Source organism: Lethenteron reissneri, chromosome 23 (genome assembly GCF_015708825.2).
Source record: "Lethenteron reissneri isolate LAM-NWPU_2019-01 chromosome 23, ASM1570882v1, whole genome shotgun sequence".
In the NCBI taxonomy this organism is placed as follows: Eukaryota; Metazoa; Chordata; class Hyperoartia; order Petromyzontiformes; family Petromyzontidae; genus Lethenteron; species Lethenteron reissneri.
Window position 1 is genome coordinate 6,632,807 of NC_083801.1, and position 26,814 is coordinate 6,659,620.

Sequence of the window (26,814 nt, forward strand, 5' to 3'; positions counted from 1 at the left end):
ACCCTTCGAAAAATCCACGCGACCACGGGAAGAACATGCAAACTCTAAATGTACAGGCGTCAGGCTGTACAATAGAAACGGTGACTGCCAGAGTTTTAATGGTCAGCAGGACATCTCTTTTGGAGGTTCAGCTGTCCACTGTCAGCTTTGCTATGATGTGCTTCTTTAGAATCTATGTCCCCATGTGGTTATTCCCGATGCAGGCTGTTGGTACCTTCAGCATCCAATATCGAGCAGAGCTGCTGTCAATTTTCTGCACCGTGTGTAGCCGGAAGGTGTATGGTGAAAGGGATCTCATCGCTTCAATGAGGTCTCAAACCATTCTCACTCACATCGTAAATGAAATTTAAATGACAAATTACAATGCATTGAGATCTCTGTTTCAGAATTAGGGTGACAGTGAGGAAACAGAATTACCATCATAATCTGCTTAATTATCTTTTTCACATTCCCACACCTCCAATTCACACGGTTGCCTACATACGGTGCGAAATAATTATACATACATCGTCATCGTCATTATACATTCTACATCAATAAAATGAGAACACCCCTTCTTGGGAACTCATCTGCAGTGGTCACCACACTCGTGAATAATAACAAAGCAAATAATTTTGTGACGTTGGAACTACCCACCATTGGAAATCCATCATTTATGAATCATGTCGCAGGTACACCTTCCATGCAAAGTATTAAATTACAAGCGTGGTGAAACTGCTGTTGTCTGTGGCCCTAGTATCTGTAAATATATTATTTTCAGGCCATTATATATCCATGAAAACTCCTGGCAACCATTGGTCATTTCTTTCAAATTGACTGATTTTTGCTGATAAGAATTCACAAAAGTGGTCAAGTCAAGTGCTAAATTCATCCTTGATTGCACATTGATAGGTGGAGGATGATGACACTAATTACGAAGAAACAGTAGCAAGGACAATAATCCTCATTTACACATTTTCCTTAAAACAAATGAGCAGCAACAATTTCTATTGGCTGCCTAGAGCCAGTGATATAAATTGCACACTTCAAAAGTCTGGTCCAATCTCTCAACGAGATCACATTGTTGACTTCCCACAACATTCACTATGGGGACCTCATTTGCCAGTAAAAATATGATAATTGGTTCTTTACCCTTCTATCTGGCAACAAAACTGACACCTTTTTGCAAGGAGTCATGTTTGCAAAGACCGCAATACCTGCAGTCATAATACAAACAAAAGAACATAACTCTGATAATGTGCATTGTCCTACAACATTGTACGCCTTTTTTTTAACTAACTCGATGGTGTTATGGGCCGAGTTGACTTGATGCAACCTTTTGTGAGGAGAGCACTCTAAACACAGCGCCGCCTAGCGGACGCAAAATCAACTCTCCCCTCCAAAAATTCCCCTGTACATGACACTTGTTAGTTTTTTGTGAGTTTTTTTTTCTGCCGTTCTAGCCGCGTGTTTATGAGCAGCGGCCCCTTGTGGTGGCTGCCTGGCAGATGTCCCTGGCGCAGTGTGGATTGATGGGTTGAGCCGACACCATCTCTGGGATAGGGGACCATCAATTTAGTACGTACGCATGGAGGGGGGTTAACCCAAATGCGTACGCTTGCGTATGGGGGTGTCTACTGACAATGTACGTACGCATAGGAAACGGGGGGGAGGGGGGGTGAAGCCTCGATACTAATTTGTCAACATTGGCCTTCGAATGAGCCACAGTTCAGTTTCTTCAGCTTTCAGACAAGTACTGCCGGGAGAAGTCGGACTATAGGAGAGGTGTCACTTGTGTGCCACCGTGCCCCTGATTGTTAACTGTCACGCTGCTGTGCTTCAAGCCTGACATTGCGCGTGTTCACGAAATCCCTATAATACGTCACCTGTTCGACTGGATTCAGTCGGCGTCTGAACCGAGAGGACACAAGACAAACTTTTTACAGGTACGCAACTTCATTCTTTAATGCAGTAGGCGGTGGACTATCTGTTTGCTTAAACACGTTAATATTATTCATCCTTGATCAATCTTTATTTGAAGCTTTCGTGACTGCAGGAATCCATACTCTTTGGTTCTTTCGGTAAAGTCACGTAGGTATAAAATAAAATAAATCACGACGTTTCGGGCGCAACACAAGCGTCCGTCATCAGGTGGGAAAGCTAATCCTTGATCGTTTCTGGGTTGATTAAATATCAGCCGTTCCATAGGATTCGGGAGGGAGGGGGGGTAAAAAGTCCGCGTGCGTACAGGGAGGGGGGGAGGGGTCAAGTTTTGACAGATTTTTGCGTACGTTCTCAATGGATGGCCCCTAGTGGGGGTGGAGTGCAGGGGGGGTGGGTAAGCTAATTTTAGAGGGTGGAAGGTGCCGGTTGCACATGCTGCTGCAGCCCTGGGCACAGCGAGGCACGCTTGCGCTTTGCACAGTGAAAATGGCACGACGATTGCGCGGTATGTAAATACGGGACGGTCAAAAAAGTTGTGAGACTTTGATTTAGCGCCAAAATTGTGTGTTTTTTTATTTATAGTAGAGTTCTACTTTTCTTTTTACTATGTCCAAATACATTGGTAATTTAACTAAAACGGGTTGGAGGACTACCACCATCAGCCAAGGTCAATCCACTGCTGGATGATGGTCTTCGTACTTCGCACGGTCCTGCGATGCAGCAATCCACGCAGCTTCAGTTTTGACATCATGGCTGGCTCCATCCCTTCGGTAGATATCCTGTCATCCGTGTCCCTTTCCTTGGCTACCACTCCATTATTATTGTTGACCGTTGGCCATCATCCCTTGTGGTAATGTCCTGCACAAGCTCACGGTGGCGAGATGTTAAATACTTCGCCTAGTATGCCGGAGGTTGTGGGTTCGATCCTGACCCTGGCGCCTGCATATGTGGAGTTTGAATGTTTTCCCTGGTGGGTGCGTGTATTGTGTCCGCGTCCTCTGGTTTTCCCCTAAATATTTAGAAACATGCGATTAGAGTATTTGGCAACTCTAAATTTCCACATAATAAGCCACGTCGTTGAGCTATCGTTTGTCGCCAGGTCGCTTCTGAAAAAGAACTACGTAGCTCAAGCGGGCCTTACCTGGTAAAATAAACAACGGTTTAAAGTTTTGAATAGTTTAGAGTTTGACTTTTACGAACAGTTTAAATTGTATCTTTAATTCACGTATGTTCTCTAATGATAACGCTTTTCCGTTTTTGTTCAATACTTTCCTGTCTTCAATAGCTTCTGCTCTGTTTTCAAGTTTGTGTCCGTCCGTCAGATCAATTCAAACTTCAATTTACTTCACTAACCTCTTGCACATAACCTTTGTTTTGCTTCCCTTTATCCTGAGCCAAACTTTTCAGCATTCTTTACTCAGTTATCGCTACTTCCTACAATTGTTTCCCCAATACATTGTTTCAGTAAAATATCTTCTAGCATCGCTGTGAATAACATTGACAAAAGCAGGTCTCCTTGTCTCCTCTTTTAATATGGGTTCCGGCATCTTCTTTGTTGTAGACGGATTTTACTATTTCAACAGCTATATGTTAATTAGGTCTTAGTTTGTGGGCGCTTGGACAATCGCATCACTTTCTGCTGAGTATAATGTGTTTCTTTCATCGTCAACAAAGGCTAGGCACTGGTAATGTCAATTAGTTGGTCTTTTCAGGAATCTTATTCATAGTTTGTATTTGGTCAATGGTAGAGAAACCTTTGCTAAGCCCTGCTTGCTCCCTTTGTTGGTGAGGCATTCAATTTGTTAGTCTATTCCCAACGATCTTTGTGAACAATCTATATAGGTGGGATAAGAGGCAATCTATATAGGTCGGATAAGAGGCAAATGGGTTTGTAGTTCTTCAAGTCAGAGGACTGTATACAGTTTAAAACAAATAGAGTTGAGTTAAAAAACAGTACGTCGTTAAATTCCTACATTTATTGGCAAAAACACAACTGTCACAAATCCTAATACTCCTTCAAGTGAGCCTCTTTCATCAACTTGGCATGAAATGCAAGGGAGGTGAGTGTGTGGAAGAGAGACGGGACAGAATGGCCACACACATAGCCCGCAGAATGTAGTGTGCAGGTATGAGCTTGGCAAGGGGCTAATTGCGGATGGGTCCAGGCCAATGAAATGCATGCAGGTGCTGTCTGCTCCGGCTTATTGCTTGCCCAGACCCGTTGTTCATTGCTAGTCGTCACGATGCCCTTCACTCCGTGTTGTCAAAGCATATTAAAAAAAATCAACTCAAGAGCCGAGGCGGGGGATGCCCCGGAAGGCGTGACAGTAGTCATGTGGTTTGTCTTTTTTTAAATAGGCACACACACTCGACATAGCCCGGCCGAGTTGGGCACAAGACCAGCCAGCGTTCACTCTTCTCGTCTTCCCCACTGGCTGTGAACGTGCTCTCTCTGACTTTGAATACGGGGAATGCGCAGCGACCAATGTCAGGACATCAAGATCGGTGAAAAATAATAAAGATCACGTAGAAGAGAGCTGCAGCCATGCAAGACCCGAAAAGTGAAGTCACGGTAAGAATTAAATATTAGCTTGCTTTGATGAGACTGTTATGTGTAGAACTCTTTAGGTTTTAAAAATGCAAAAAAGTAAGTGTTTGATTCTAGATCTGCTCACGACTTTACGATGAACATGTGTTTGTTGAGATTATGGTGACGTCTTCAGTGTGCTTAACTATAGCAACTGGTGGTGTGAAGTTGTAGCTGTTATTTAGTTAGATTTGTCATTTGTGGCCAGCATAACTGAACAAATCTTGTCTCGTGCTGGGTATAGTGTGAGGTTGAAAATAAATGCATTAAGTAAATTTAAACCAGAGGGAGATTACATGAAAAATCAACGAAGCCATGGAAAGTCGCAAAGCCAAGTGCCGACACAATGTTGTTAGGTATTCTGACTCAGCCTTACAACTTGTATTATAAAGCGTGTGCACTGAGCACACACATGACTGAATTAACTGTGGCACATTTTTTTACCTGCAATAAAGCACTCCGGTTTATTAACTAGTCACAAGGAGTAAAATCAGTTGCGTTGCGCTTAGCCGACCATAACTATTTTCAAAGCATTTCATACGTATTCAAAAATAATTAAGCGCATTAACAGTTAGTGATGGAGAAGGCATCGAAGAGTTAGGTTTAATTTATATTTGTAATATATTTTTTAAATGGATTTTATTTCGTTATTTCGTTAACTTTGGACCACACCTGTTCGCGAATAATATGCACGTTTTTATTCCCGTTTTTAATCATAGGGTACCTGTTTGCGATGTTTCTATGATGAGCAGACCATGCGGCGAGTTGGAGTTTAATAATTTACATGGAAGTACAGTACTGTGCAAACTTTGTAATGTATAATGCCCTTCACGGCACGTTGTGTCACATTACACGCAGTACGCAAAGATCTACCAAGAGCTGCTCAAGTCCGTCAAACACGGAACAGATTTCTGTAAGGAGGTGACCGCCGTGTTCCAGATCAGGTGACAACTTGCAGACATTTATACGGCACGCAAGCGTGTATCGGTCAATCTGTATGCACATTAAAAGACTGCCCGTTGCGTACGTAGTCTTTTAAAGTGTACACGTCCAGCATTTTTACTGGACATGTACTGATGAAACAACATACCGCACTGAATATAACCAGTTCTGGAAAAACGATAATTATTCCTACGTAACAAATAATACCACCTATATGTTTAAATGCTGTAATTAATAGCGGTGTAATTGATTTTAAAAGCAATTGAAGCAAATCACGCATAGCAATTACAATTGTACACGTATAGCTTGTTCTAAATTGCTATCACAATTTAACATAACTAGCAAATGGCTGAACAAAAAAGTTAATGTTATTTACAATGACAATTATAAACAATAACAAGTCACGGCTATACTCACAATTGCATTTCACTTAAGGTTTGTTACGCGATGTACAGCTGTTCGGTTGTTCAGAAAACTCTGACATGTTTTAAATTATGTGCGGTACACAGCTGTGAATGTAATATTATCTTGCCAATGTTTTTTTGTTTGGCTCGATTGCTCTGGAGACTGGGGTATTTGTTGATCGATGTTCGGTCACCAGGCTGATGGCACGAGTCGTGATTTCTGACTTAACAGAGTGGGCCACGTGAAGGCTGCCATCGTCCACTCCCTGGATTTTTAAAATTCATGGCTTGCCACAGTATTCCTCCCAAAAAAAACTAACTATGCACTGTACCGGCCTTTGACGTGTGTCACAACTTATAACCTCTGGCAAACATCCACTTGTCAACATGAAGCTGGAAAGTGACTCCATGGCACTTCCAAATTACCCGCCGCTGTACAGTTTGCCCCTGGACATGTTATCTCCCCCCACACCAAATGCAGGATTTAAAATGGCCAATAAAACAGCAAACACACGGATGGAAATGAATGAAATAGGCAGTAGAAACTCACCCGACATTATATTGCGGCGAGTGGATATCCTTGACATCCCTGACTTTGACAAATGGTAAATCACAACGAGTTTCAGATTGGAGGGGTAACAGTTGAACAGAGAAACGATCTAGAGAGCAAACATTTTCGAAATTTATAGTCTATGAATTTAAAGGCAGGTTTAGACATGACAGTAATTCCTACAACTCTGCCAAAGGAACGAGTTCGCTTGGAGTGGAGGGAGTGGGGGTGCTTCAGAGAGTGAATAGAGGTCAAAGGGTGTGTGCCAATTCTCAATGAGACACAGAATGTTACTGGTGCCCTCCTGTATGAGATGATGGATGAGAAGTGGCTTTGAATTGATTGAGTGAATATTTAGGAATTTAGGAGGGTGGTATAAACAGAAGATAGCTGTTGTATCAATGGAGAAGGCCACGTGCATCATGGTGATGAGGTTGTTTTGCCACACAACGATTCTGCCCTCAGGGCCTGTGTAGGCGTAATATGGCATCCATTGATATGGATAGAGAGCTTGGGATAGTGGGTTGGGAGCTCGGAATAGTGAGCAGGGAGCCTCTCAATAGTGGGTAGAAAGCTCGAGATAGTGGGTAGGGAGATCGGGATAGTGGGTAGGGAGATCTGGATAGTGGATAGAGAGCTTGGGATGGTGTAAATATTTGAGGGGGAAGAAAATGCAGAAAATGTGGGTGGGTGATGGTATTTGTAGTGTCCGTTAGAGAGGGAGTTTTGGTGTTCACATTGCAATGTGTGTGAGGTGGGTCGACTGCGATAAGTTGCAATGTTTGGATTGGGTAAATGATGGAAAGCTGCAGGGCATAAGGTGTAAATTTTGGTAAGCTCTGGCTCGTGTAGGTAACATAAGCAAAGAGTGATATTTAAATGGGATCATATTCCCTTGCCACGTATGTTATAATTACGTGCCTAGTTAACAACGTAGCAACAGCATAACTATAGTCAATTATATATCTCTGAAGTTAATATTATACGTGTAATATTCTACAATTCATGTTGATGAATATTTGCTTCATTAACAAGTGCTTTTGTCTTCGTTGACATCATGCAACTCTGGCAATGTATAGTTTGTATAGTAAACATTAAAATATTCAACTTTATTTCCATAACTATGGGTAACGTCACAGCAACACATTCCAAACATTGATGCTGTGCCCAGGTCAAGCCATCGCATGCAGCATTGGGAACAACATGTTTTCCGTTGTTATGGTTGTGAAAGTGCCTTTCCAAGTTATCTTGAAAAGACTGGCTATGATATTTATTGCCTGCACCCCATGAACAAACCCTCCCTATTCTCTATTGGATTTTTTTCGCCACTGCAAATGCAGGATATGTTGCACCATAGGCCCAAAAAACCTACGTATTTATACTTTTGTGTTGAAGATCCTGAGCGAGCGGTGGAAATTTTACACGTCTATTATTGGTACAGATCTCTCCATAGGATGATGATCACTGTTGACTTTCCACAAAGTGGTACTTATCTTATCAAAGGCACAGAGAGATGTTGATTTGCATCCAATCCCAAACTGTAAACTGAAGTCATGACTTTCCAGTTGTCAATGAAGTGTTGTTCTGTAACGCCAAAAACTCATATATTAAAACATGAATTGAATAATTTCACAGGCTTTTTCACAATCCATCGATAGATGAAGGCCATCACTGGCTGTGTCGGTCATTGGTGTTGTTTATCCATACTTAAACCACGCTGGTCAATGTGGGTTGGTAAAGTGAGAGGGCCCAGGAAGGATTCAGTTATCACTTGCCACTGATGTTATCCGTGATCATTAATAACCCTCATAACCAACAAGGCATGGAAGGGTCTTCGTCCAGGAGTGGATTATCATTTTTTTAAAATATGAATTTACTATTAATGAAATCAGTTTAGTACAGGCTACTAGAGCATCTCACTGCTACATTACACTGCTCAAGGACATACAAATGCACATAAGTTGTCCCTGCTAGGACTTTAAAAGAAATCATGTACGATGCAAATTCACAGTTAAATAACAAATACAATTGAAGTGTTTCTTCTGCTAGCAGGTGCTAAGTATGGCCAGTACTATGTGACATTTTATGTAGGCTACTCTCTATCAGCACTTTGCATTCACTCCATTCCTGGTTGGCACCTTTAAGGGGGAGCTGTCCGAATGTGTCTTTTCTGGCTGCAGTAGCTCACTCGCTAGATTTATTCCTGCCTCAACAGTCCACCTGCTGTATTTTTTCACCTGAAGATGATTGCTTGTGTTGCGATCGAAACGTCGTGATTTTTTATTATTATTTTTCCATCTACGTCACTTCACCGAAAAACCCAAAGAGAGTAGAGAATGATATTAAGGGTGAAATGGGGAAGGAGTAAAGGGTTTGGGGTTAATCGTAGCCAATTATTTTTTTAAATGACTACACTGCTCCCACTGCCCACCTATCTTCCTGCGTTTATCCACTTGATAAGCCACTTCGTTGAGCTGTCATTTGTTGCCAGGTGGCTTTTGAAAAAAGAGCTGTATAGGTCAGTGGGCCTTACCTGGTAAAAACATATTGTTAGTTTTTTTACAGTCGGTAGACGTAAGGTGCAGGATGGAGGGAGCAGTAAAGATGTAACAATGGTATGGCTCTCATGGTCTTGCATTGTCTCCCCTACCCCAGGTCACCCTAAGAGTCAATGTCAGTTTGATACAATTACTCGCCCCCCCCCCCAACATTCAGTGTCTCCTAACTCAGACGCGCATGGGGCATTGCACTTATAGCGTTTAGCCAGTGATGGAAGTTCCACATTCTCTTTCCACAGACTATATATAATGCAGTGTAGTACCACATTAAATACTCCACTTTCTCCTCATCTGGCAAGCGAACCCACTACTCGCAATTATGCACATGCTTCCAAACATCTGGTTAGTTTTTTTATGGAACTGGCAATTTCTTGGCCAAACTCGGATGTTTTGTAGGCTCATCTCGAATCTGCATACATTATCTAATCCATGTGTTTATTTTGCAATCTCCCGATGTCATTCCAAGCATGCACCTCTCCACAGCTGTCTTTGCACTTTTCAGCTTTTGTTCCATTTATTCGCCAGTGTCCATTGCATATCGGACAATGTATATTAGTTTCTTTGCAGCCAAAGTGTTAGGATGGATTGAGATGATCATTCATTGTTTGGTTACAGAGCTATGACAGTAGCAGGGCATTCTTCACAGTGCCACTGATGGTCCTCTCTTGACATGTTATAGGCTTCCGGTGAAATGGCACAAACTACACCGTGTCATTACACAGACTCCTTTCGAGCTTACCACCACAGTGTTGTATGGGAGTATTGAGGAAAATATTACACTACATAGCTTTTTTTCATAGTGCGACCAGTGGCTTATCACGTGGAATTCATAGCAGCCAAATACTCTAAACGCACGTTTATAAATGTGGAGGAAAAAATCGGGGGATCCAGAGAAAAATCCACCCAATCAGAAGGAGAACATACAAATTCCAAATAAACAGGCATTAGGGTCGAGATAGAACCCACGGCCTCCTGTATACCATGTAAGTTTGTAAACATCCCGGTACCCCACTCCTCTCCCCAAACTGTTGGACCTTCGTAAACAATATTGGTACAGTCCTCAAACTCTGCTGCATGTGCTAGATATTGAGGATGTATACTGAGTTGACCTTTTTGATGTGTGATTTACAGAATATGCACCGTACTCGTGTTTTACACTGCACTTGTTTATAACACAACAACAAAGAGAGATGCATGTTTTTGTGTCGTAAAGAATTGAGCTGATATCACCAATTAAAACTACAAAGGTTGATATCGTGTGGTCAGCTGAAATGGCATGGAATCATGTCTGTCATGCTTAGACGTTTTTGCTACAATATTTAATATGCACCAGAACTGGATCAACCGTGTACGGAGAGTTGTGAGGATAGGAAGTGGAGGAAATGACGTTTGTTCCTCACCCTCCATGCGATACACACACACACACATTCTAGTGTTGGCCACACAATGTCAGGAAGCTGTATCATGTTATCAGCATGAAATGAACACCAGACACATTTCCTGGACAAGATCAGATACATTTTGAATGTTGCATCTCACGCTCCATAATTTCATGCAGTCCTTTAGTGGATATTGCAACACCCATGAAATATAACTCCACGTACTACATTCGGCCATTTGTGCGCAATAACTGGAGGTGAAATGAATCGAAACTTATAGATGGGTCATAGTGACATTGGCTTCACATGTTTTTTAGGTGATGGCAATGTATCATCCTAGTAGTATTTGAAGATTTCTAACTTTGTATTCGGTAATTATTTATATCAAAACATAAGTAAAAATAGAATGGCGAATTAACCTCTCGTATTCTAACTCACACCAATCTTATTATTTGATGGCTCTTTTGTGAGACTAACAATAAGATATCGTTATTTCGAATTCATTAGCATGACTTGAGTCACGTTGGGCGAGACTTTGTATTTATTGCATATAGCGAATAGATCTCACTTTGGATCAACTGTGGTCACATTCAATCTCATGTTTCTTTAATGAGCCACAACAGTGATGAATAAATACATAAATACATAATATATATATAAACCAAAGAGCACCATCTCCCAAAACCACATATGTATGACTTGCCTCTGCCCATCAATCTACATATACTTATGGTATTTCACAGGAAACATACCAATGTGCCTGTAGAATAAAATGCTTAATCATTGCATATTACTTGTGTAGAGACAGTGCATGTGTGAAGACAGTGCATGTGTGGAGACAGTGCGGGTGCAGGAACAGTACGTGGCCCAGTGGTCACGAGGGGTAATCACGGCAGGGGAAACATCTGGGAAATTCTGGAATGGGCTAGACGGTTCGAGAAAGGGCACGTGGCCGGGGGCGGAGCGAGGGTCACGCCGGGAATAAAAGGAGGCGAGAGGCAAGGTTCGAGGCTGCCGTGGGATTGGGGTCGACTGTCTTCGGGCCGTCGCTGTCTTAGCGTCGTTGCTACTTGCGTGCCATCCCTGGCCCAAGTGATCTGTGTGTGGAACTCCCTAAATAATAAATAAAGAAACCTCTACAGTACAAGTTGTCTGAGAGTCACTACACTTGCGTGGACATAAGATCAGAAACAGTGACAGAATGAAAACATTTCACAAAATAAGCATCAAGAGGTGCATACTTGGAATAACAATGAGAGACAAAGAGGAAATCATGGATAAGAGAAAACATCATGTATTATAGAGGCATCATGTATGTTAGACCTTTTTCACACCGTACATAGCCAGCCGCGCTAATCGGAAGCTGAGTTAAGAAATATAAGTGCACTTGGGGGAGACACATATTGGCTTGAGGGGAGATGGCCAATGGACGAGACTAGTGACAGAATGGCAGCCAAGGGACAGAAGAGGATGACCGCCGCAAAGATGGAGTGATACGTTCTTGTTGCACGACTCATATGGATTGTGGCATTTCAGGACAATGAGGATGGCGACAGCATGGGCAGGCCTTTATCCAACAGTGGATAGAGTATGGCTGATGTTGTTGATGATAACCACAATAGTTAAAGGCACAGCCAAAGTTGTGTGTTGCTCAATCGCACACAGTGGCGCTGGGAACTAACTGGTTCATCTATTACACTCCGTGATTAACATGCTACATTCCATTAATTCCACTTGGAGACATTTTGTATTCTACCCCTGGTAAGCTTACAGCCAATTTTATTTTTAATGTTGCTATAGATGCCTCTCCAACTTGGCCAAAGTAGTCGAATATTGAAAATGAGCTTAATCTGTAATGCTGCCCATAAATACGAATATGTGCTGCTGTAATGACAGTATTAAAACATTTTAAATATTAATTAAATATTCTTCGATTGTCCAAACATTTAGTAACTTTTATATGTGTCATATATAAAAAAAATCCACGAGCATGTATGAATTTTGTTACAACACTGTGACATTTTGTGCAGCAGCTGTTGAGCAGAGTATGTGTTGTATTGATAGTTAACATTAGTATCATCATTAATCATCAGCCATGGTACAGTGCCACAACGATCCATGGTGGAGAGATGTTAACTACCTCGCCTGGTATACAGGAGGTCGTGGGTTCAATCCCGACCCTGACGACTTTATATTTGGCGTTTACATATTCTCTCTCCCCGTGGTCGTGTGGATTTTTCTCCAGGTCCTCGGGGTTTCCCCCACACATTTAGAAACATAAGTTTAGAGTATATGGTTGTTATAACTTTCCACATGCTACGCCATTTCGATGACCTATCATGTGTGCTTCTGAAAAAAGAACTACATACGTCAGTGGGCCTCACTTGGTAAAAAATATATAGTAAGAAAAATACAGTAGTTTATTTAATTCCCCCCGATTAGTGTGCTTGGCTATGTATGGTACAAATGAAGTTCAACATACATACAACATATACACGTAAGCTAAACTCATAACTCCATCTCAATGGAAGTCATCATTTCAGGCAATTCCCCTTGCTCATGCAACTGTTTGGCCTCTAAATTGTCCATTATTTTGTTATGAATGGTCTTCATGGACAATTTATGTTAAAATGATAGAAGGTTCATTTGATTTATCAATAATGATCGCATTCAGCGACGCAGGACATGTGATATTTAGAATGTTAAAATAATTACTATCTCATCAGGAATTACATGGAGGTGCTCATTCGTTTCTCTGTTCGGTAATTTTCCTGTAGTGGAAGCAGCTTGTGAATACAAAGCGTTGCAGACAAGGGCTGCTTCTGTTGACGTGCCAGCACCTGCCAGTCTCCATCAGTCAGTGTGTGGGATTTGCCTAGTCAAGTGCAAATTGTTGTAATAACAAACATACTTAAAGCTGCACTGCATTACAACGATTAATTGTGTAAACAGAGCAGGTTTACATGTACTTATAAGAGCATTAAATTGTGTTTGTTACATTATTACATACATAATTACAGATTCCTCCTTTCATAAAGAATGTGGCCAGATTATATATGCATCATGTTATTTTTGTCCCGCAGGGCTGACCTGGAACTCAACTATGGCCGAACCCTGAAAAAGCTTGTGACTCGGCTATGCAAAGTATCTAGCAAGATTGAGAAAGGGTACGTGGTGTTCAAAACGAGAAAGAGAAGAAAAAAAGCCACAACGTGATGTCACCTTCAAACCTCCCTTGGTTGTACAAAATATATCCGCATGTAGCCATATAGACACACTGCAAAGTTGGCTTGCTTGTTAATGTTGGGACACACACTTAATAAGCCTCCAGTGTACGGTTAAACTAGCGACTGCTAAAGCAGTGTCCACTACAACAGTGGTTGTCAGACTTTCGGGTTTTGAAGGTACCACGATGGTCTTATTAAACACATTTGTAGATATTTGCATTATTATGCAAATACAAAACAATACAATCGTGCGCATAGGCTGTAATGCAGAAACTGTTACCTTCATTAGTCGCTAGCGAAAGACTTTGCGGAATCACAGAGGGGGAGCGGACATTTTGGTGAGAACCACCGCACTGTGTTATTAATACTCAGCGAATGCTTGTGAGTTTTTCCCACTGTAATATGATATAACAATTGTGGTCTGTTTTGCAGCTCGGTGTTGAATGCTTTGCTCGCAGTATACCAAGAAATGACTTCAACATCTGAACTACACATGTAAATGAGGCATTTTCATACATTACCATGAACATAAAATGCATGTCTTGTCTAACATTAGCATGACATGAATGGACACCTCCGTGGAGAGTTTTTAAATTGTTTTTAAACCCACTCCACCTCTCATTTAAATTCGATATATATTAACTTATAGCCATTTTACAATCCACTACAGGATGAAGGCCTCCTCAAGCTGTGTCAGATCATGGTGGGTGTTTGACCATACTTCATCATGCTGACCAATGCGTGTGGATGAAGGGGAGCCTATAATCAGTTCAGATGCCATTTGCCACTGATGTCAGTTGCGGTGGGTTAATAATCCCAGGCTACTGGGCTCATCGCACAGTGCGCATACCACTACATCACTGCTCCATCCCACGAATTGCTACGTATAACATAAACCTATTCCCGCTGGCCATGAACAGTGATGTGAAGCAAAGACGGTGTGTGTGAAAACAAAAACATTCTTGAGAGCATTTGGTGAACATACCCTTTACACGCAGAGTTCTGTTTATCTCAAACTATCACCACATCAGCATTGATTTAAAATGAAGTGCATTTTGTTGGTCAGTTGTCACGTGGGCAATTTATGACATTTTTCAGTGGGCGAGTGTGGTATCTGTGATGATGAATGACCGACATGGATTGGTTACAGCCTCTGCTATGAGTCACTGCAGTACGCAAGCTGACCCAATGCATGATGTGATTGGTGATTGCGAAAAAATACCTTTTGTGGTCCTCAAAATGTCACATTGTGGAAATTAAATGCTGTTAAGATTCTCTCATCTCACAATGCGAATAAAATCATGAATCATTGTTTTAATTTGTCCAAATATTCCTCGAAAAATGATGTGCCTCTAGTGTGCCTCTAATCAGTGTAAGTAGCCAGTGTGTACGTACATAAATGAGTATAATTTAATGAACGTGGATATCATAAAATCAAATGTTTTCTTAATTTTCAATAATTTTCTTTGGGTCTATCGGTAAAGTCACGTAGATGGGTTTAAAGAAAATAACAAAAATAACAAAACTATGACGTTTCTATAACAACACAAGCGATCGTCATCAGGAGGATTCTTTTTTTAAATTAACACTCTTGTGCAGTGGCCCGAATAGGTGTGTGCCTTTGTATAAAGTAATTATACAACCCTAAAGTATTTGTATTCCAAACGTGCACACTCGTCTGGACCCACTCACACGACCAATTTAAAGTATGCATTCACCTTAACATTTGTTCCGTTAATCCTCAATGTGTTAATTCTACTTTGTTCCCCTGATCTTTAGAAATCTCGCCAAAGCCTTTCAAGAAGACTTTGTGAAAGCCCTGCAAGTGGAAATTGATGAGGAGTGCAAGAGAAAGAAGCAGGTAGGCAAAGATAAGCAGAGACAGTTTAACACATCGACTTTCATGACCAATATTATCCTTAATATAGGTTTTTAGATTAGATTGCGTGAATATAAATGTGTCGTTATACCCGCCACCACCCGACACAGAAAATTCTTAAATTGGCTGCCTGCCTGATGGTGGTCATTGTAATTACTGGCGAAACGTCGTACTCGAATTGTAAATGTAGTGGGTTTGCTCTCCAACACTCCAGTGTGCTTAACTAGTAACGAATTGGCATGTTTGGTTTACGTAACAAACTTTACTAATTGGTTGTGCCGAGTGGTGGCTGATTTAACGATGATATAATCAAAAAACCTCTATTATGGATAAGCATAGACAATGAGACTTTAATAAGCATAATTCTTTTGGCTTGTTACAGTTATTTTAATCGTAATTCAACGTGTAATGTTCATCCGTTTTTCAATACACTGCTAGACAAATGCCTCCCCATGCTGCGTTGGTCACATCTTTGTCCTTACCAAACATTACCACACTGGTCAGTGCAGGTCGGTAAAGTAGCAGCGCTCAGGACCAGTTCAGCTATTACTTGCCACTCATGTTAGCCGTGGCTACTAGAAATAAAAGTCAGGTTGCTGGTTTCATAGTGCAGATGCTCTCATCACTATGCCACTGTTTTACACACCCCCCCTCGTTATAAATTAATCATCAATCAACTTATGCATTATTAATACTGTATTCAAATGAACATTTGACTGGTACCAAATATAACTGGTACCAAATATAAAACTACATTGAAAATATTTGCGAGAATAACTGCATGCTGAAAAACACAAAGTGACATTTTCAATTAGGATGTTTTCATGAAAACATTGTTGAAATGCCTGTTCATAGCATCACAAAGGAATGGACAAACACAACTTACACTGGTCATACCATTGATACACCAACCGTGTATACGCAGTGCACACATCAAATCACTAAAGTTGCATCTGCCTTTTTAAAGAGATCACTTGAGATATAAGAAGCGGCTCTGTCATATCTCGTTCCACGGACTGTTCTCTCACGTGGATGCGCTGCTTTGCGAGAGTTTCAAATGAATTATGTGACATGACGTAATTCCAGGAGCATGACTGGGAAAGTAATTGTGGGAGAAAATAAATGAGAAATGATGAGTACACCATTGCACTGCTGGAATTCATAACCCTGAGCCAGGAAATATGTCTCAATCAGTTAGCACTTCACACTTTGTTATGCTTTAAATTAGCCAATTCGTATGCTACTACATGTTTGTGAAGCGTGTACCCATATTTTATTAATTTCATATTTAAATATTTTTTGGATATAGGGTAAAAAAAAATCAAGTCGTAGATTGCAAAAAAAAAAACTGATTATATGTGTTTCGCAGTTATTTCATATGAAATATATATCACCATATGTAAACGAATTTCAGCAGTAGAAAGTTTATTACCATGGTATCCTTGAAATTTTCTATGAAAATCATTCACCCAACATTTGTGAATTCTACAGTTGGAGCAAACTGCCGACAAGGCAACAAAGATCATGACTGAAAACCGCAGCAACCAGCTCAAGGTATCGTTAGTTCATATTAGCATGATTCTAGAGATAGTGAATAGTAATATGGACCTGATTCAATGGCATTCTGCACATTGCATGTTGATAATAAAAATCTGAAATGGCTCTCCTGAAATGCCTTGTGAGATAATAGAATAAATTGGTGGGATTTGGCAATTTGTAGCCGCTTTTGCCAACTGACCAATTCATCAGGACTTTCAAAAGCACACGTTATCAGGCCCAACCATGATCTTCGTTTGCACAATTTCCAGTGTTATTAATTAGCAGATGAAGTCGATACACATTGCACATATCTGTTGATCTAAGGTGCTTGTGCAACTGTCCACTGGTCCACAAAATAGTGAAATGCTTTATGCTGGACTTAATTTAAAATGTGTAATTACTTTAAATGTAAAAAAATGCGACTGTAATATAGTAACACATCTGATATTGAAGTCAAAACGATTGCATTTTTTCCATAATTGGCACTGAATGTGTGCTGGATGGTTGTGTAATAGAGTATAGTCATTCCCATGTAAAAAACAACAACTCATGAATGTGATTCTACAGGGAGTGTACCAAGGGATATTTGTGTAATAAAAGGGATTCTATACTGATTCTCTTGCAAATCTAATGATATATAATCTGCTGGTTTTTTTTGCAACTTGTGTTCACCCCAATGATAATTTTGTGTTGTGTATTATGTAGTCGTACATTGAACTATGACTCATATCGAACAGAGGGGTCCTTGCATACTCATCAACCACTGCGCAATAGATGACGGTGGTGGCATCTATATCTGAGGAACACTAAGAACCAGTGACATCCACATCTATAGATCATACCACTTTTAAACCTATTCTCCGTGTTTAGTGTACATGCCGTGCAACATATTTGGAATCGACAGGAGTAAAGTTGGACTTACGAACAAATTGACTTATTAACAGACTTCTGGAACCTAACTCGTTCGTAAGTAGAGGAGTCCCTATACTATTAACCTCGCCTCAGTGTCATTGCGTTGGAGGAGTTGGCGGTAACATTTAAGGCAGGGGTGGGGAACGTCTGGCCCACGGGCCATATCAGGCCCGCGAAATCATTTGGTCTGGCCCTGCCAAGGCAACCGCAGGCGGGACTCGAAATTCAATAAATCTAGGAGCAAACCTGGAAAAGCAGTTGTGAGTAGCAACATCATCAATACCAGCTAATATCACACGCCTCACCAAAGAGAAGCAGTTCCAGCCATCGCATTAGGGGTGAGTTAATTAAATGTTTGACCAAATATAACAGGATAATTTTTAAGTTGATAATTTTGTATGGCCCTGCGAATGATAGTATAGATATCCAAATGGCCCTTGGCAGAAAAAAGGTTCCCCGCCCCTGATTTAAGGTGATGTCAGGATATCCTCTGCATGCCTGCTTGATCGTGACAGCTCTGTGTTTGTGTTGACAGCTGCAGAGAAAGCTTTACCAGTGCTCGCGGAACCACGAGATGCTGTTAGTCACGTCCTCTGCAGGTTTCTCCATTCGCAATGACAAGGACAGCAGAAAGGTAAATCGCGAATCACATCTCGGGGGTTTGTTTGCACATTATGGCTTTTGAATTGATCGTGTTTGAAGAACACAAACAAACGTAAGTAAGCTTTGGATGGCTATTGAAATAAAATGAAGAAATAAAGTAATTTCAAAGATACAAATCAGCATAAAACTATTAAAATCTGTTGCATGTTCATCATATTTAACAATGATTTCGAAATGTCTTCAAAATTAAGTTTATTTAAAACAATTAACGATCTAGAAACCTGAAATACCATCGCTAAATTGTGTAACTATATATCAGGTTTAACATTGATAAAGGCAATGTTGTAATTGTTGCTTATTTAGTAGCTAGAGACCAGGTATGCATTAATAGTATTCATTAACCCTCACTTAGACTCTTAATTAGGAGATACTTGACGTAACGATGTTAAACCAATTGATCATTGCAGTAAATATCTGTACAGCAACACGTGTTCAAAAACCCACAATCATTGGGCTGCGGATACATGGGCTCCGTGATGACGGGCATTCATTTTGTGGCCACATTTTCAGGTGGAAGCACGGATGCAGAAGTCCATGTCGGCCCTGGAGAAGGCAGACCAAGAGTACTATGAGCATAACATCTTGGGGGCTCAGTACCGATGCCAGTGGGAGAGGACCATGGAGCAAAACTGTGAGGTGGGTCACCGCCAGCGGAGAGTAGTGCCTCCTACGTAAGCCCCGGCACGTCCACCCCTACCTGAGGTAAGAGATCGAGTTCATGAATGACGTCATTCACGAGACGCCGTGTGAACCATAGGCCGAAGTCACCGTCAATGTGCGGAATGTGGCCTGCAGTACGAAGTAGGCCACGTGGGGCTAGTGGCACCGCCTTTAACCGCCAAAAATTACTTTGTTATGCTGCCATCCGGGTGTTACTCAGGACGTGAGGAGCCAGAGGCAATTGTGGAACGCATTGTCTCTTTGTGCCTGGCTGTTGAGCTCATTGACTGCGGCCCTGTCTGTTCGCTGTTGGACTGCACCCTGTTGGATAGCAGCACATTTGCCACTTTTTGCAGAGGTTCGAGGCTCTTATCCAGAAGGCTGCCCGGGTTAACACTGTCGGTGTAATGCTTCAAAGTGAACTTTAATTAGCTTGTGATGTCATTCGAAAATTGTAGGCCATTGTGTGCCGGTGTTATAGTCCATATTTGAAAATGTACCTGCAAAATGCTCAATTGAGATGACACCTAGGAATGTCGCCCCCTATTCCGAAATGACCGCAGACTGTCTGTGAAACGTAGCATCTTCATGATAGCCCTCTGCTATAAGAACGGTGTGAAGATCGAAATCCACTGATTTTATTTGAAGGAGATGCACTACCCAAGCTGGCATACATATGACATACACTTGTGTTTAACTACAAGGCTCTTGGTTTAGGTTTGCGACATATACACGGGGACTCCAAGGTCTGAGGGTGAGGCATATGAGACATGCCAAGTCCAAAAAACTGCTCACTGTCCACCAGCTCAGGTGAGAATTTGGGTGGCACAAATGTTTCCGGTTGCCGCTGAGCCAGTGGCATAAATTACAGATTTTCATGACAGGTACCGAACTCTTCATATGACGACTGCTAAGTGATACTCATTTTAGGGACCTCACAAGAGATGATGGGGTGAGATGACTCCCCTTCCCCTGACTTGGAATAAAACTTGAAAACGGATTGTCTTGCGGTGATGCCCTCTATGTCGGTTGCCTCGGTTTACTATTGTGCACACTAGCAGTTGTGCCTTGGCCTCTCCTTCAAAATCAAGTGCTGCCCCTTTGCATGCGCCCCCATGTAACCCGGCTGGTTTCGCCTCCCGAGGAAAGGTAACTAATGGCAGCATCATCCTCAGCACTGGTGGCATACTGCTTCCCTGGTACACGCAAACTATGTTTAGCTGCCTTGGGGGGTGGTGGCGGGGTTTTGTATAAGGGGAGGCTGATGTGCAGTGACAGCTGGTCAAGTCTGGCAGTGAAGCAAACAGTCCCCTTCACTGGTCATGCCCTATTGCAGGCCGAGTACAGCAGCTCTCGGGAATGTGCGGGCCTCGGGCAGCCTACCACAAAGTCATTTACTCCAGCGATCTCTTCTTTTCTTCCAAAGCTGCTGACCAAGTTCACATGGACTTTTCAATAAATAATCAAATTAGTAAAGAGTAACAAATAAGAGCCAAGAATATACTTAGTTTCGGTTGGGGGGGGGGCATTTGTTTCAATCAGAAAGAGCAAATAGATTTTCTTTTTAAAGAACATTCAGAATGACATGCTCATGCATGAACTCACTTCTAGAGCAAGCATAAAAGACCGTAGCTCACTCGGCTTTTGAAGGGCACAGTTAGATTTATGGCCTTAGCTCTGTTAATTAGACATACACATCCCCGGCACAAAAATGCAGCCTTCATATTGTGGTGTTGACACTTGGGATTGGCATCCCAAATTAAAATACACCGATTCGGCACGTATTGGAAAACTGAATGCAAACTAGTCTCATGAATGATAATGGGTATACAGTATTAAAACATATGAGATGTCCTTTGTGACACTGGGCATGTGTTAAAAATAATAATTAATATTCATGATTCAATCAATCCTTACCAGAAACTGCGGGTGCTCCAAGAGTGTGTGCTGCATCAAGAGCTTAATCTTGCTCTCAATGGAACATACACTCTTGTTTGCTACAAATTACGTGCACATGAGTCATTACTGTTCCAATATAACCACTTGTTCGCATGTTTAAGGTTGTGGGTGTTCAGGGAGCAGGGAGCTTATGTATCAGATTAAAGAGAAATGTTTCGAACATTTGGGATGCCAGCAAGAAGAAGCCACCGCCCTTTCCCCACTGAAAGAATGTCGACAACTTGTCGCGTGTGGAGGACATGCGAAAATACATCCTCAAGTGATGTCTAAGAGGAATGAGGGAAAGGTACAACATTTGGCAAAGGAGCACAACTAATCCAGCACTAACACAAGAGGAATTCTGGTTCATACACTTTTTGATCTCCAATTGCGTGAGGACATTTTTTCCCAGGCATGGACATTCTGAGTATCGCACTGGAGTCAGCTGGGTGAGCCACCAGATGGGAATTGAGCCAGTGCAAAATCGGGCTTCGCAGATTGCCCACTGTGCCATGCCTGTCGCGAGCAAAACAACAATCCCCTCATTCCTCTTATATGAAACAGAATCTCAAATAATCTCACACTGCAAAAATGAATTATGGGAATGTTCCTTTCGTCAGTGATATCAACTCATCAGTTCATCATATGGTTCCTTCCCAAATAATATAGACATCAGGAATATACTTGAACACGAGGCTACCATGTCACAACATCCGTTACTGCAAAAACCTTGCTTTGATGTTTGAAGAATAGCAGAACATTTAACATAATTTTGTTGGGGATAATTGTCAATTATAACACAAAGCATGTAAAAGGAGGACCAATGCATTCAATTTAAATGAAACAATAGTGTGATAAAATCTTACGAACAAAAATTGCTCGGTTACAACTGAGTACTAAAATAATTGATTATACTAGCGGTGACAGATACGTGGATTACGGTCCATAGCTGGATAGCAAATGAGAACAAATATTCAACATCTTGATACTGGCCAAATAGCTAACATAAGCAGCTAACAATAGTCGTTAAGGCTGATGGCAAATACACATCCCCAACTAAGAATTCATGCGTTTAAAGCAAACACAACGTCTACCAATAGATGGGCCTGAATACGTTATGTCTATAGTATATTTAGGGTTGAAAATTGTTGGTCATAATCTTTCTGGTAGATCACGGGACCCGTTGAGATCCACCAATTTAGATCACAGCTCTTGGTGTATTGGCCATCGCTGGCTTTTCTATTTTGACTTGTATAAATGTGTAGTGGATTCACTTGGGAGACACACAAATTCAGGAGGCAACACGTTTATTCGACGACCACAACGGGGTAACTACATAACCAGTAACCACAATGGAGTAACTATATAAACGGGTCAGGTCAGTCGGCACACTGCTTGACCCACAATGCCGAGTATGAAGACTGGAGACCGAGGAGAAGACGTAGCACGGCGGGTTCCATTCTAGCAGACAGCCCCTATGCAGCCCCGGGACCCCACTTTTATGCCTCTCAGCGCGGCCCTGCTCCGCCCTCGAACACGCCCCCTTCCAGAACCCACTAGAAGGTTCTGGGTCACCTTCCACGTGTCCCTTGCCTGGCTCTGCCCTTGGCCACGCCCCATTTTGGAACTCACCTCTGTCACCTTTGGCCTACATCCCATCACGCGCCCCTGCCGGCCAATCGGGCTACTACGTCCACCATTGCCCCCTACTCTGCCAGTCCCAGAAACCTCTTCCATGACATCATATCCTCTGCTGGCAGAGAGGGCTACCATACCCACTATTCCGCTAAGTGCCGTAGTGACCCGTTATATGTCACTACAAATGTATCATGAATAAGTGTGAATATGTTCAAAACAGACCGCGACACATGTACTGTAGGTGAAAATATAATGAGCTACCTTGAACATGTTTGCAAATAATTCACAGTAATCACATTGAAAAAGAACATGCATCATATAAGTCGCCACTGCAATAACCATTGTGAAATTATAATGACTTCCAGGTAACGAACAATGTCCATGTCCTACGCTTTTGGAACCCAGGTCATATTAAACCATGCTTTAAAATGACACCCTTGAATCATTGTTAAATCCATTTCAGTATATTTACACAACCACACAAACACCCCACGTTCACGTAATATTGGTAAGAACTAAAATCTCAAACGTATGTTTTCAGGGGAATACTGCGGTAATAAAAAACATACAAGAAACGCATTTTCTGTATGTAGTTGACATTGCCAATGTTTGTGCATCAACAATCTATTCAAACGTTAACACAAATGTATTTTGAAATAAACTGTAATGAATTACATACCTGTCAACCCATACGGTTTACCTATATTCTTGCAGAGGGAAATTTCGTTTTCCGGTCAATACGACGTACAGACGTTTGAATACGGGCCAGAAATGTTAATATTTTTTCGTCTATTTGTTTGTGTATCTCCCTTGTAATGGGACTTTTGGTCTGTAATAAGGTAGGGCACTCATAAGGGGTTGACAGGTATGGAATTACAATTTCCCGGCCAGTCAACATTGGGTGGGGACAACGGAAGCAGTGTTGAGCTAGCGCGGTTGAATGATGGTCAAACAACCTCCACAACCGACACAGCTTCGAGAGGCTTTCATCCAGCAGTGGATTGATTAAAGGTTGTAAGATCAAGATTACATCACGGCATTCATTGGTTGGCAGTATGCAATTACAGTGACATGATAGTAAAAGTAAAACCGAGATATTAAAACTCTTATAGATCACCTCGTCTTTTTATAACAGTTGCAGCCTATATTGAATTAACGTATACTAGCCCTACTATATATACCCAGTACTTATCATGGTACTTGTTACAGGTCACCTCTGTAGGGATGATGGGTAATTTCTAAATAAAGACGTATTTTGGCTGTGGGATTAGTAGGATGTCTCAGAATACAGGCTGTATAGCTTGTTGTGTGTCAGCTGCAACTCAGCTACCCATGTAAAAAATAAATATTCCATCTGACAATAATTACCCATGGTGGATACAGTACGGAGCTTATGTTGCATTAATGGGTAACATGGCATGTGAGAGCCGTCAGGTGCTAAGCCCTCCACTCCAAACTTATCGCCATGCCGCATTACATGGACTTTAACCTGTAGCATGTACAGCCGAAGAAGTACCTTGCAAAACTGCAGTAAGGGTCGTGTTTCAGCACTCACTAAACTCTGTTACTTTGGAAATATTAAAGATAAAATACAGTAATCGGAATTTAAAATATTCAAACGCTAGTCCAACGTTTACTCTTATATTTTTTGCAAAGTGAGATTTTTGCTACTTGTATATGGCCAGGTATTACCTGTTTTCGGAACATCAGCAGGCTCCAAATTGAGCCCATTATTTCGTAAGGTCGATAAAATGAGCACCATGTGGTAAGGCTGCCACCACGTTGCGTGAAGTCGACAGCAGTTGGCTTTGCCTACCTCTGGCTCAGGTCTACCAAAGTGGATGAGCACCACCCAGTGACCGCTGGGGCAGCCTTCCCCTCACTGAGCAAACTCAAGTAATGTGATACAAAATGCAGCTGCTAGACTTCTTACCTGCAACCGTAAACGAGACCACGTCACCCCAATACTCCAGTCCATCCAACGGCTCCCAATTTTAATATCCTGCTCACCATGTTCAATTTCCTCTTTGGACTTGGCCCCGTCTACCTCTCTCTCCTCCATACCGTGCTCTCTCCACTCCAGAAAAGCACCCACCGTCAACCTTCACTCAGTGGGACGTCGCTCATTCTCCTCCGATGCTCCCATAGTCTGGAAGGTCTTTCTCACAGCCGTTTGTGCTGTCAACTCCATGCCCTTGTGTTTTGGATTTTTCTATTATTCAAGAACTCAAAGACACAACGCAGACATCCGAGAGGGAAACGCAGATCACGATCATGTCGCAGTCCAGAGCAATATGTCTTCAAAACGACATGACCTTGTTAAAGTCCAGCATCAATACATCTATGCTCACTGTTTCTGTACAGCTTCTTGTGACGTGGTCATAGAGTTGTAACATAAATCTACATTGTATTGCATTGATCACCCGCTCAAAACACCCAATGCATTGGGACTCATATATGCTGAAAGTCCTGAGGGAATAGTGGAAATTCCACATTCTCAAGGCAGGGCCAGTATATCCATAGAATAACTATGGTTGACTTGAAACGAATTGGCACCCATTGTATCAACCTTGGAGGGGATGGTACGCTGACTCTACAGGAGAAAGTGTTCGAAAAAAGCTTGCAAATAAAAAAAGGAATGCAATGTTCTTACAGGAACTGAAGGAACTGCAGAACCAGAGACTTCTGAGCCTACAGGAGCTTCTCAACAAGTACAGCATCCTCCTCACTGATCACACCAGCTCCATCACCAATGTAAGCGCTACGCCAAGGATGGTTCACCGCATCACGAAATTGTATTTCGGCAAAGGGAGAAATGGTAATGGTTCACAAAGTAGATGAATAACCCGATCGCTCAAAAAGCACAGGTTATCCTGGAATTTGCAGATAATCAGAAGGATATATCACCCAGCTCAATGCGTTCAGAACATTTCCACAAATAGCCGAGCATGTAACGTGATGTGCGGAATTGCCGATGGAAGTTTAGGGCAGCTGATGAATAATAATACCTTAATCAAACAGCTAGATCGGGTAAGCACACACAACAGGCTGTAATTAATAGGTATTTTCAACTTCATGACAAAAATGTGATTGGCTTTGATTATTCGTGCATGCTATTTAAATACAGTGATCTCTTTTATACATGGGCATTACACATCATGTTTTAAAGTTAAGTGCATTTATATGATCAGTATGTATTCCCAATGGTATAGAGCAAAGTCCATAATTGTATGTGTGTGTGGGGAGCGGTGGCATAGCAGTTAGTGCGCTGCATTACAAATCTCGCTCATGGCCAACACCAGTGACGATAATCTGAACTGGTCCTGCGCCTCCCCTAGGTCGACTCACTGGGGAGACAAAGGCGGCCGGGAATGGTACTGACCACCCACTCCCTCATGTGCCATGTCGGTCTTCATAGGTGCTTGCTAACAGCACTTGCTCCAAAAGTCTGTTATGGCTATCTAGGGGATCTTTCTCTTTGTGTGTATGTATGTCAGATCACAGGTAAAGTGCAGGAGTCGGTGGGTCGAATCAGCGTGTACCAGGATCTCCAGCCGCTTCTCGAGGGGATGACCAACTGGGCTCACCACGAGAACACGGAGCTCATGCTTGCAGACTACTACGTGAGCTTGTGGGACCCATAAACCCAGCGGTCGGGAACCTATGGCTCGCGAGCCATATATGGCTCTTCCGGTGACGGCATATGGCTCCCAGACAATTTTGAGTTGAAAAAAATTATAATAAAAAAAGTAAAAATAAAATCAGTTTGGAACTGATTTTAAAATACTTGTGATATTGCTTAATAATACTGTGTCACTTTAAAGTAAACAGAAATTAGTTTTGAAGATACAATTTCTCGGGTCACGGGTTCCGTGACCAGAAGTCACATTAAAAGTAAGACATATTTAATTTATTATACGTTAAAAATACTATATGGCTCTCAATGAAATATATTTAGAAATATTTGGCTTTTATGGCTCTCCCAGTCAAAAAGGTTCCCGACCCCTGCATAAAC

The 26,814-nt window shown here is 41.8% G+C and overlaps 1 protein-coding gene across 2 annotated transcripts in view; it reads left to right on the forward strand.

Moving 5' to 3' along the window:
• The first annotated feature begins 1,909 nt into the window (after positions 1-1,909).
• LOC133345886 (nostrin-like) overlaps positions 1,910-26,814 on the forward strand; it is a 35,852-nt gene continuing 10,947 nt past the window's right edge. Inside the window, exons 1-11 of one of the 2 annotated variants that reach the window (XM_061556967.1) lie at positions 1,910-1,925; positions 4,282-4,495; positions 5,369-5,454; positions 13,427-13,510; positions 14,003-14,065; positions 15,350-15,431; positions 16,941-17,003; positions 18,436-18,534; positions 19,074-19,199; positions 25,455-25,553; positions 26,297-26,422. In XM_061556967.1, coding sequence (XP_061412951.1) covers positions 4,469-4,495; positions 5,369-5,454; positions 13,427-13,510; positions 14,003-14,065; positions 15,350-15,431; positions 16,941-17,003; positions 18,436-18,534; positions 19,074-19,199; positions 25,455-25,553; positions 26,297-26,422 — 855 coding nt within the window. In that variant the 5' untranslated portion in view covers positions 1,910-1,925; positions 4,282-4,468. Of the gene's footprint in view, positions 1,926-2,412; positions 2,429-4,281; positions 4,496-5,368; positions 5,455-13,426; positions 13,511-14,002; positions 14,066-15,349; positions 15,432-16,940; positions 17,004-18,435; positions 18,535-19,073; positions 19,200-25,454; positions 25,554-26,296; positions 26,423-26,814 lie in introns of those variants that run through there. The other variant, XM_061556969.1, reaches the window with a different exon arrangement.